Source organism: Condylura cristata, unplaced genomic scaffold, assembly GCF_000260355.1.
Source record: "Condylura cristata isolate star-nosed mole 26May11 unplaced genomic scaffold, ConCri1.0 scaffold00002, whole genome shotgun sequence".
NCBI classification, from domain to species: Eukaryota; Metazoa; Chordata; class Mammalia; order Eulipotyphla; family Talpidae; genus Condylura; species Condylura cristata.
In genome coordinates, this window is record NW_004567103.1 from 8050655 (window position 1) to 8063624 (window position 12970).

At 35.2% G+C, this 12970-nt stretch overlaps 1 protein-coding gene across 1 annotated transcript in view; it reads left to right on the top strand.

The window, feature by feature from the left end:
- CUL3 (cullin 3) overlaps positions 1-12970 on the top strand; it is a 71990-nt gene that overhangs the window by 30806 nt on the left and 28214 nt on the right. Inside the window, exons 3-5 of the mRNA XM_004674232.2 lie at positions 8493-8653; positions 9466-9580; positions 12070-12298. Coding sequence (XP_004674289.1) covers positions 8493-8653; positions 9466-9580; positions 12070-12298 — 505 coding nt within the window. The remainder of the gene's footprint in view (positions 1-8492; positions 8654-9465; positions 9581-12069; positions 12299-12970) is intronic.

Below are 12970 nucleotides of genomic sequence, written 5' to 3' on the forward strand. Positions count from 1 at the left end.
AGGAGAAGTCTGCCTCCCCATGTGGTCACCTCTGGGGCAGGCTGGGATCCAACTCATGTGGAAGTGGCTTAGCTTCTTAGTGCTGTGCTTTAACCCGCTGCAACACCAGGGAGGGCCTATGTTGGTTTTTTTTAACCACATTTTTTTAAGGTAGTATGAGAATCTACAAATAATTTAACTTCTTAGATTATTACTTTCCCTTGATTTTCAGATATCTGAACCTCTGTGGTGTTTGTTTTACTTTGAATGGAGGAGGGAAATGACAAGTCTTGTAATTTTACCAACATTGTATATGAAAAATTGTGAAATTCTGGATGACATTAACTTTATTTAAAGGAAGCTTAAGTTTCTTCTAGTGAGCAGGTACATATGGGCAGATCACAGTGATCTAGTTGAGGCTGACTTTAGACTTTGTTAAAGTTGGTCTTTATTTAATTTGCCTTTCTCTTCAGAGCATATCTTTACTCACAGGGACTAGCACTTCTGGACTTTAACTAAAAGCCTTAGGTGTTCACCATTTTGAGTTTAGTTAGCATTGCTGTTCCTTGAATTCCAGATGTCTTGTCTCCTCAAGACTCCAAGTCTAAGCTCTGTTCAGCTCTTTGTCCTCCCAGTGCTGCTTTTGCTTTGGGGGTGGGGGAGGGTATGCCCATGCTTAAGCTATATGTCAGTAAATATTGTGATGAAAATTGCATGCTGAAGTTCAGATTCTTTGAATTTCCTTCTGCTTCAGACTAGCTTTGTAAGTCCTAACTGCTTGATAGCCAGCCCACTTGCAACTTTCTTCCTGGCTTCTTACTTCCAGTCTTTCAGGGGCAGAGTACAAATGAATGTGGGGGATCCCCTCAAAATCTTTTCTCCAAAATGTTAGCACCCGAAATGTCGGTGGCCTTTGTTGATATTTGGTGTTTTCAAAAAACAAACGGTGGGTTGGTTTGTCTTTTTTTGATTATTATAAAATACACAATTTTTTCCTATATTAGCCATTTTTACGTGTACATTTCACTGCTGCTACAGTACAGTCATACTAAACCTCTACCCATTAAACAATAACTGGTCTTCCCCCTTGTTTTTCTGGCCATCCTTCCCAGGTTACCACCAACTCCTATTGTTGATAATCTCTTAGTAGTAGAATCATAGACCGTATGTCCTCAGCGACTTAGGGCTACCCATGTTGTAGCATGTGTGAGGATTCCCTTCTTTTTAAAGACTCATTCGCATTCTTTTGTATGTATGTGCCATATTTTGCTTATCCTGTATGTTGTCAGTGGACACTTGGTTGCATCCTTTGGCTATTTGAAATACATCTATGAATGTAGGTATACATACATTTCTTTAAGCCCTAGTTTTGATTCTTAATGTGTGTGTACCATATGCAGATGTGGGATTATTGTACCATGGTTTTTCTATTTTTAATGTTTCAGGAGCCACCATACTTTTTTTTTTTTTTTATAGTGACAGCACCATTTTGCATTCTTACCAGCAGTGAATCCTATCAGAGGATTCACCAGGGACAGAGTGGGGAGCAGAACAGACTGATTGATGAGGTACACTGCTGAGGGGAGCAGCGGGCAGGTCAGGAGACCTCTGCTGCACCATGTGGTCACCTCCGGGACAGGTGGGGATCAAACTCATGCGGAAGTGGAAGTGGTTTTTAGCTTCTTAATGCTGCGCTTTAACCCACTGTGTCACCAGGGAGTTGATTTTTAAAAAGCAAATCATTCAGAGTCAGAAGTTAAAGTAAGAGCAGTAATAGCATTTTGAGGTAGAGGTTATTTTACAGATGAGGAAATAGACACAAATGTTAAAGTCATATCTAGTAAGTGACAGCGACATGATTGACTTTCAAGTCCATGCTCTTAACTACTGAGTTATATGGTGTCCCTAATATAGTTCTTCTTTCCTGAGTGTTTAACCTCACTGTTCCAGCCCTTGGCAGATGTTATGCTTACAGGATAACTACCATTTACTTATTAGTGTTGTACTCCCCTCATCCCCACCACCACTAGATTATTAAATTTTGGAGGAGGAAAATATGCTTTTGTATAAAATTGACACAACCTCAGAGGAACAGGACAAGCATTGTGATTTGTTAAGTATCCTAGGGTACAATACTTAATAAATGGAAATAAATTTTCAGTAGTTTTACAGTTACATTATTTTGAAAATCCACAGCCCTGAGAGATTTGGGGCCGATTTTACAGTGGTGGAAACTATGACTTTGAGCTTTCATTGTGGTGCTAAGTTTTCAAGCCTACTTTTTTGATAGCATATTCTGTACTTTTAAGTTTACCAGTAATTTCTTAAATTAATAAATGCCGCTCTGTACACTTACTGTTTTGTATCTTACATTGCCCTTTTAGCACTGTAGTTAGACACTAGCATTTTAAAAACGGGACAGCTTTTAAAGTTTGATATAATTAGACTTTTCTATAATTTAGAAGTAGAAGCTTTCTGTCAGTGGTTTGTTTCTATTTATGCCTTCATTGTTCCTAACTTGTATTTATTTCATGGTTTTAAAGTGAACCCTGTTTGAAAATACTTCAATTTATTACTTGTGAATAGAAGATTACCTAGTGATTAAGGTTGGGAAAGCAGGCTCAAACATGTTCTAACAGACAGTAGCTGCTTGTTTTAGGGTTATTTACTTGCTTGTTTGGTGTGTGTTGTTGTTGTTGTTGTTTTAAAGATTTATTTATTTGTGCATACAGAAGTGGGGTGCAGGCCAGAGGCTCAGGGGCGGTGAGAGGCTTCACCAGAGACAGAGTGGGGAGCAGAGCAGGCAGATCGACGAAGTACACTGCTGAGGGGAGCAGCGGGCGGGTCAGGAGAGGTCTGCCACGCCATGTGGTCACCTCCGGGGCAGGCGGGAATCGAACTCATGCAGAAGTGGCTTCAGATTCTCAGAAAAATGCATTAACCCACTGCGCCACCAGGGAGGGCCTGTTGTTTTTTTAATGAATTTTTTCAGAGTTTACTCTTGTTAACAAGTAGGATAAACAATGTCAGTGAAGATTTTTAACCTTAAGATTTTTTTTTCTTTTCTCTTAAAAATTAAAAACAATTATAGATCCCCTTGCTGTGAGAACAAAAAATTGAAAGAGTTAAGAATTGGGGCAGGGAATGTATGTAGACTAATCAGTATTGTCCTTGGTTCATTAATGTTGCTATTAAAATATTGAATTTACCGGTAAGTGAAACAAATGGCTATATAAATAGCGCCCTTAAACTTTAAAATTGTTGTCTTAGTACTAAGAATTCAGAATTGAAGATTAACCCACAGGTTGGTTTAGGAATTTATTTCTCAAATACCTGTTTAATCTGGCAAATGAGGCACTAGATACTAGTTGTATGAAAGAGCTTGACTTTGTTTCTTTCCTTGGGTGTATTATTATCTTGTCCACTACCCATTTATCCTCATTTGCTTTTCTAGACATAATGACCATTGGTTTAAAATGTTTGTTGACCCATTTCTTGCAGGTAAATTTAATAAGAATTGTTATATTTTGAATGTCATTGTCTGCAGGTTTTTTTATTTCTATTTTTTAAAGATTTATTTATGCATACAGAAGTGGGGTATAAGCCAGAGATGCATGGGGCAGGGGGGCAAGAGGATTCACCAGAAAGAGTGGGGACCAGAACAAGTAGATTGACAAAAGTTCACTGCTGAGGGAAGCAGCCGGCAGGTCAGGAGAGGTCTGCCACGCCATGTGGGTCAGCTCCTTGGCCAGGGATCGAATTCATGCTGCATTGACTGTAATAACTTCACAGTGCTGTGCCTTAACCAGCTACGCCACCAGGGAGGGCCCTGTGTTTATTTTTTTAAATACCATCCCTGAGTTGTAAAGCTGCATTTTGAACTTGCATAGGTTTAGATTTCATAAAATCTATAATTTTGTATAATATGCCTTGACATCTCTAAGAATACTTTTGCATGCTGAGTCGGAGCTTTGACACTTTACTTAAATATTTATGTATCTTGGTATGAATTTAGGTGATGCCATCATCAGTTACGAAGAAAAGGCAAATCTTCTCCAAGGTGGTAGGAGTAGTAAATCTGTGACCTTAGGGGCCAACAGCCTTGTTAGCCTGGTAGCATCTTTTTTGCTGGGACTGTGAAGAACCCTAACTAATAAAGTCACGATCTAATAAATGTGACTAATGGACGTATTTGCTGAGGGATTTTGATGTGGAGACAAGTTGGTTGGAATTCCCTTTCTTGTAGCAGAGGAAGAGAGAGAGAGAGACCCATCTCTCTACCTTTACTCCTGCCTGTCCTACTTAATGCTTGCAAGCATTAAGTGCTGCTTTTGATTTCTTATCTAGCTTTTACAGTTGTTTTTGGCAGGGAAATTGGCTTTATAAAAGCTATTCTTTCAAGACTAGAAGTAAATGGAATAGTAGCATTGTGAGTTAGAACTTTGTTTAAAGATGATGTTTGCTGGTTTATCAAGTTTATAGCTCAAGTCAGATATGAAAACAGTCTGATTTCTTCCACCTCTGAAAAACAGGGAAAATGAGCCAGTCCCATCATTGGTTATTCCCTCTCACTCCTGAGTCCAGTGAAATTTCTTGGCTCCTACAGTTTTGCTGGGCCTAGAGATTAGCAACTCCTAAGAGAGACCCACAAATAGAAATTTAAAAGTTATATCTCTGTAGTGATGAAACTCACATCTCGTAAGTAAATCTAATGCTTTCAAATGTGCTTTTTGGAAATTTTTATATTTGAAATTTTATTTTTAAAAAGGAGAATATAAGCAACAGCTGATTTTTCTGTCTCTGTTGAGCTCTCTAAATAACTAATGTTGGATAACTGTAATCCACATTGGGCCAGTGCCTAAGATTGAAATATTTTTAAGTTATTCTTTACTGTTTTCTCCTTTCTGGAATATTTTATTGTCTTTGAGATTGTATTCTTTTAGTTAGTTATAGGTTAACTGGAACTGTGATTCCAAATAAATCTTTCTTAAAATTCCCCAGAACTATATGAAATTTAAGAAGTCTTACAATCATATAAAGACTAGTGTTACCTTAGTATTACATAAATTTAGTCATTTATTTCTTTTAGCAAAGAGCAATTCCTATTAGAATCCATTATGAAAACTGCTGTTATGTTCCCACATACACAAGACCTAAGATTTTGAATATCCAAATATTTCAGATCTATCAAATAAATAACAAGTTACTGTCAATGAATGTGTGCATTTCTGTTCAGCACATGCATACATAACCACTACATGTATTGCAGAGCCTTTATTTTGCTTGATGATATATAATCATACATACTAAATATTTAATATGAATGACTGTTTAAGTATTACTAATCAAATAGCTGCTCTCAAGTTTTTGGGTTTTACTTTCTCCATTTATTAGTTCTTTATAATCAAATTTCAGGGTTAACTTTTTCTTAATGTTATATGTCATCTAATTATTGCCATCATATACATCATGACAATCCCAGGTTAAATAACAAAGGCTAAGCTTTTGTACTACAGTGCATATACTTACCGTGATCTCAGTCATCCTCTGTTCTGTGTTCTGCTCCATCACTCCCAACTGTGTGTTCCTAGCTAGCATACCTGAAGAATTTTATCAGCTGTGCCTGGCCCCTTCTCTGTCTTTTTGCCAGAGGATTTGAGATAGTAGAAATCCATAGCTTAGCCACAGTCACGGATTCACCTACTTGGTATTGATGGCGTCACTGTGTTTAGGATTAGGAGGAAGGAAATCCAGGCCAGGAAAGACTGATAGGAAACAAATAACAGTAAGATATATTTTAATTCCTACTATATGTCAGTTTTTGATCAGAGTCAAGCTTCATAGGAATTTCGGAGTTCAAGATTATTTTTACCATTCCTTTGTGTTATCCAAGATGACAGTAGATAAATGACTTTCTCAAATCAGACAGCCAACAATTGGTAGATTCACACATTGCACAACGAATCCCTAACTCCATACCCAATACTCTTCCTACTATTACATGGTTTTCATATTTTAAAATGTATAGTAGCTGATACATCTACTTTAGAGACAGCTTGGTAATTTCCATATGACCCAGTTCCTAAAACTCTTATCCCGTAAAAATGAAAGCATGAGTTCACAAAAAGATTGTGCCTAAATATTTATATTGGCATTCATTCTTGGTAGACAAAAACTGAAAATAGTCCATAATATATGTTGGCTGATGAGTGTATGAATTAAGTGCATTTTATCTATACAATGAGAATATAGTTACAAAAAGAGAAATGAATACAGTGGGGCATTTTACAAGATTAATGAACAGTAGCAACTTTCTGCTTAGTAAAAATCACACACAAATAAATGGTTAGATATTACAACATTTCAGTTATATGAAATGTGTAGAAAAGGAAATTTAGAGAAAGTGGGAGGGAGAATGTTGACTTCAGATGAACTCAGAGAATTTTGGGGAGGTAATGGAAATATGTCAAGCTGGGTCATTGCATGGTTACACAGCTGTGGAATTTTCCTGTAAGTTATTGAACTGTAGACCTAAAAATGTGTGAATTTTATGTCATACAAACAATACTGTAGTAAAGCCAAAAATGGGCAACACTAAAAAAGTTTCACTCTTAACAGTTTATCCTGAAGGTGCTTTTTTGTTCTGTAATTAAAAGTAGTGTACCCTTAACCAAAAAAAAAAATAAAGTCTAACTTAGTTCTTGGACATTTCTTAAGCTAAATAAAATACATTTGGTTTCTTAAAGTAATTAAGATTTTAATAGACCTATGTTACACTTGTTATATCATTTTAATATATATATATTTTACACAATTCACTTAATGTTCCATAGTCCTGTAGAGCAGTTGCACCTTAAAAGATTGGTCAGGATTACTAGCACTTCCTATGCCAGCTCTGAAGACGGCCTGATGATACATTCTCTCACCGTTGGCCTACTGTTGGAGCAGAAGCTCTCTCTTTCTGCTCTGACCTATTGTCAATAGAACGTATTGGAGAAATCATCAGTGAAAAGTTTGAACTGTATGCATGTTAGGATTGAAAATATGTGAGCTTACACCAGAATTATTGAGAAAGTAAAATGTAAGCATCAAAGGTGGTAAGAGAGCCACTTTCCTTGCCATTCTTATGTATATACCCTATATAAAGTTTTTTTTAAAGATTGATTTATTTATGCATACACAAATGGGGTACAGCCAGAGGCAGAGGGGCGAAGAGAGGGTTCACCAGCATCAGAGCGGGGGAGTAGAACAGGCAGATCAACAAAGTACAAAGCTGACGGGAACATGCGAGGTCTGTGCATGTGGATCACCCTCCAGTGCGGGGATTGAACTCATACTGAAGCGGCCACAGCTTGGCTTAGCTGCTGTGCCTCCAGGGAGGGCCCCTATGTAAGGTTAATGAAAGAAGATGGTTGGAGAAATGATGCTATAGGAAGAGACTGCTACTGATTGAAAGTTCAAAATTGTCGGAAATTTGCATTTTTACCATTTTAGTTGCATTGTTAACATGATGAACTTCTGCACATGTTCATCTTGTAATTTTGTTTGGCGATGCTTAATACGGCAGTGTTTCTTTTAAAAGTTCAGAACTCATAGTTGGTTCTTAACTGTCTTTCCATTACAGGTGACTTTAAGAATCTGGTGAAAAACTGGGTTCTCTTTCCAGAGTATGTACTTACAAGCATGCTATAATTTTATATCTTAGGGGGGGTTCACAGAATCCAAAGTCCAGAGGATATTACAGAGAGAACAAAAAGGGAATTCTATTACTAATCTTTCTGTGAACCAGAAGTTAGTTTTGTTTAAGTATTTTCTGTTGTAAGAAAGGATTTTCAAGTAATGCATGAAAGTATGTTCTTCATAGTCAATAATTTTAAATTATTTGTACTCTATACTAACATGAGAGACTTACAGTCATATTGGTAAGGACAGGAAAGTAGAGATGACTCCCAGCGACTAATCTGTTCAAGTGATAGTATAATTTAGAGATATTTTAATTATGTAATATTCAATGCTGCTTTCTAAGAATTAGTACCATTTAGTATTTACTCGTGAACAGTCAACTGTTGTTGATAGAGAATATCTGTATTTCATTCATCTTTCAGTTTTAAATCAAAGAATATGTCTTTTAAGTACAATATTTATGAAAGTAAGAACCATATTTGGGCATGTTGTAACTGAGGTCTGGACACCTTGCTTACTTCCCTTATCCTCTACTTTCTGTTTATTTGACTCCCCCCAAGTGGAGTACTTGCTTATTTTCTTCCTTTTTCTTAGGGTTATTAGACAGGCAGCCTTTGTAGACTTTGTTTCAGTAGTAGTTGTAAGTCATGAAAAAATTACTATTATGTACTAGGATGGTACTTGATAAATTCATGTTGCTTAAGATAATTTGAAGTATTTCTTCACTTGAAAATTGACTCCTTTTGCAGTTTTATTATTCTAGTCATGATGATTCTTCCCATGTTTCTAAGAGTTGTACTCATGTTTATATGATTTTGTTTAAACTGCAGGACCGTGTATATGTACAACAAAATAACGTGGAGAATGTCTACAATTTGGGATTAATTATTTTTCGAGATCAAGTTGTACGTTACGGTTGTATAAGGGATCATCTAAGACAAACGCTATTGGATATGATTGCAAGAGAAAGGAAAGGAGAAGTTGTAGACCGGTATAATACTCTTTTTACTCTTTGGATTTGGTTTTAAGTGGTTATTTCTTTAGAACCAGATTTACTGTCACAATTTTAGTAGTGTAAAGAAAGAGTTACAAAAATCCTCAAAAACCTTTTATCATAGTTAACATTTACCTGCTTATGTCTTGTATTTTTAGAAGTCATCTTAAACTTTTAATGTATTTTGTAAAAGCAAATCAGTTGTTATTCCTCCCTTTTGATTTCTTTGACCTTTTTGTTGCTGGCGTTCTGTTCCTTTTCTGGTGTGTAATAATATTGTTGTTTATCTTTAAGGGCTTTTGGCTATCCTCCATTTGAAACATATGTGAAGAAAATTGTCAAATATAGTCTAAAATGACTAAGAACAACTGTGCCCCTCCTTTTAGGTCATATTCTCTCCCCCTTTCTAACATGAATGTAGTGTCATTTTGATGCCGCAGCTAGAATAGCTTGAGATGGGCAAGACTGCTTTCTCTGTTTGAAGCAGCTATTAGAAAAATTTTCTCTCTCCTCCTTCCTGATAAGCCACCTTTTTACTTCAAATGCATAAATACATTTTTAAAATATATTTTCCTTAACATTTTTAAGTTGTAGCAGCATAAAAACAATTTGAGATAAATAACTGCAGTCAGTAAGGTTTCCAATTAAAGTTATTCTAAGTACTTATGTTATTAATGAATTGCTTATAAAAAAAACTGGTTACTTTGATGAAAAATATTCTGAAAGTCTTTTTAACTACTAATACTTTAAATCACTTTTATTGCTGAATCTTTAATTTGATTATCAAGTGGCTTAACTTCTTTTGACAGAGGTGCAATAAGAAATGCTTGCCAGATGTTAATGATATTAGGTCTTGAAGGACGATCTGTTTATGAAGAAGATTTTGAGGCTCCTTTTTTGGAAATGTCTGCAGAATTCTTTCAGGTAATTAGTGAAGATACAAATAAATGTTCTTTTAAGATGTTGAGGTTATTGGATGTAGTTACTAATAATGAACATTTTGATTTTTTTCATATTATCCTTTGGAAATAGAAAAAAGTAATCTTCACTTTCTGGTGAAAGAATGTGAACTCATTGAAAACAAATGAAAGCATTTGAACTTAAGTATAGGCATTTTGTTTTAGCTTATTTTATAAAATCTTACTACCCTAGAAGTAAACTTAACATTATTTGTATATTACAGATTATTTTAAGTATCATAAAAAGTCACAGGCTATATGTCACCAGTGAAGTCTCACAGTGCAGATTTAATATAAATTATAGTAAAACAAACATAAGTGTATGCGTGATCCAATAGTATATTTGTCTAAAAGACTGTTGATAAGGAAATTATAGATCAGTAGTACAAGTTAATAACCAAAACCAGCTAACTTGCTAAAAGTGGAGCTAAATTAGCACTGATTTGTAATGAAATATAACAGTAACACAATACTATGATAATACTTACAAGACAGGATTGACAAGTAATGATTGGTAACCAGGCATCCTTCCTGAAAGTGTTCATTGTCTGAGCAGTTTACACTAGGAGCTTTGTAGTGTTGCTAAAACAGACATAGTTGAATACTAAACTAAAATTTTCACTCCAATAATACACTTTTTAATTTTTTTTTAAGATTTTTTTTTTAATTTATGCACACAGAACTGGGGTACAGGCCAGCGGTGCAGGGGCAGTGAGAGGCTTCACCAGAGCCAGAGTGGGGAGCAGAATAGGCAGATCAACAAAGTACACTGCTGAGGGGCGCAGCGGGTGGGTTAGGAGGTCACCTCTAGGGAAGGGATCAAACTCATGCTTAAGTGGCTTTAGCTTCTCAGTGCTGTGCCACCAGAGGGGGCCCTCAGTATTATACTTTTTAAGAAATAAATAAATGCTATATACAGTCACTTGAGATTAGAAACTATACAGTGTCCTCAACTATTATTTATGGTGTTGCTTACAAGGTTGTAAGCTATTACTATCCAAAAGTAAATAATACAAAATCATAACTCATTGATTCACTCAGTTATTCATAAGTCATTAGATATATGTAAAAAAAGAACTCAGTAAATTTTGGTGTCATTTACCCAGAAAGAAACAAGGATGGATATGCTTTTTTTTATTTCTTGAATGAGTTTAGAGCTCATCAGAAGGATGAACCCTGTATTCATGTGCCCTGTACTCATGAAGCCTGCACCATGCTTTATAATCTATAAATTCATAATACAGGAAATAGTATTTTCTAGTAATATAAAAATTCTGTGTACTTTTGACATTTTTTTACCTGTGGAAGTGTAAGCTTCCTTCATTACAGTATACAGATACTAATAAAACATTGGGAATATGAGAAATGTGTACACACACACACTATATATCTCTCTCTATATATATATATATATACACACACACACACTGTGTTTAATAGTAAAGAGATATCTTTAATAAAGACTTTTTGTTGTATTAATGTCTGTTCTTAGAAACTGGATTATTTTCAAGGATTAAGATTTTTTTTTTTTTTTCATTAATGTGGGGAGTACCTTTAAATTTTGTGCATGGTTTATGGTATGAACATACCTTCTATTAGTCTTAGATATATTCATAATCCAATTAAATAAATTAAATCACTTGGATTAATGTTTATAATTAGTGGAAACAGCTGTGAGACTGATGTTAGTATAGAAAATAGTTATTTTAAAGTGCTGTTTCCCAAATTTAAGTATATTCCTTTGAGACTGAGAGTATGGGGTGTCAGGGAAACCTGAGTAACTAATGCTTTGCTAGCAAACTGATAGACATAATGAATCTTCTAGGCATAACTTAACATTAAAGCAAATGAAAGGAATATTTTCTGCTCTTTGCTTGTGGTTAGATGCTTCATCTGCACTAACACTCATTGGCATGTGTTTATTTTTTTACTGCTAATTGGAGAACTTTGGCAGAGTTTGAAAAGCACTACTGAAGGATAATGTGTTAATTTTTTTAGGGCCTCTTTGGTGGTACAGGGGTCAATGCTATCATCTCCATGGCCTGAGTTTGACCCCTAGCCAGGGAGTTAGCTCAGGCATGGAGAAATAGACCTTGCCCATTTCACCTGCTGCTTCCCTTAGTAGGGTACTAAAATAGATTCCCTTGTTCGAGCCTCACTCTGTCTGGTGAATCCTCTCTGCACCTGCCTACATCCCATTTCTTCTGCATTTAAGTAAAATAAGTAAAAATAAATCTTTTTTAAAAAATTATTTTTAAAATAACTAATTTTATTTACTGTAGTCTTTAAAATACAGACTCCAAACTATTTGAATAGGTGTAATAAGAAACATCATAAGATGATAATAGTGCTCTTACTTAATTTGGTTTATGATAAACACTTTATTCCAAACCCTGTTAAGTAGAAACACAGTTTGCTAATGCATTTTTTAAAAATCATGCTTCTTATTTGCAGATGGAAAGCCAGAAATTTTTAGCAGAAAACAGTGCTTCAGTATATATAAAGAAAGTTGAAGCTAGAATTAATGAAGAAATAGAACGGGTGATGCACTGCCTAGACAAATCAACTGAAGAGCCGATTGTAAAGGTGGTTGAGCGGGAACTCATTTCCAAGCACATGAAAACTATCGTAGAAATGGAAAATTCTGGGCTAGTACATATGTTGAAAAATGGAAAGACAGAAGGTAAGTGTTGAAATACGTTTAAATTCTTAAAATTATTCTAGATTCTTAATAATTTCCCTACATTAAAAGAAGTTTTGAATAACTTATAAGAGTTGTGTGTCATTAAGACATTACACTCATCCATGAGGATTTTAGATATTTTTAGTGAATTAAATGGCCTTTTTCCTTTCCTCTTTACTGTCCTTACTTTTTTTTTTTTTAAGTCTAACATCAATGAGACCAGTGAGCTCCTCCGCAACCACTTTGTTTTGTCAGTGGTTTGGGGCTCTCTCTATACACCATACTCTCCTGCAGCTTTTGTGGTTCTCTTTAAAATCTGAAATTCTGATCTTAATCTTTTCTTAGGCTTTCTTTTGGGGGAGGAAGTTATAAGTAGGATGCTGAAAGTAATTTCTTCATTGTCAATTTAATTAGGTAAATTTGTAGGTTAGTTTGGGGAACTCTGAAGTTGTAGTTGAAAAAGGGAGGAAAAAGAACTATAAAGTAACAGTAAACATTTTGAACTTTAATCTTTAGTATTTGCTCTTCTTGACTTTATTACTCTTACTTTATTTTCCTGACTGCTATTATGGGACACCTATCCTCAGAGAAATAACTAAGTGAAGTAATAACAACCTTGTTGCCCTCACTTTTAATTTCTAAAGCCTTTGGTTTAAAATTTTGAATTTATAA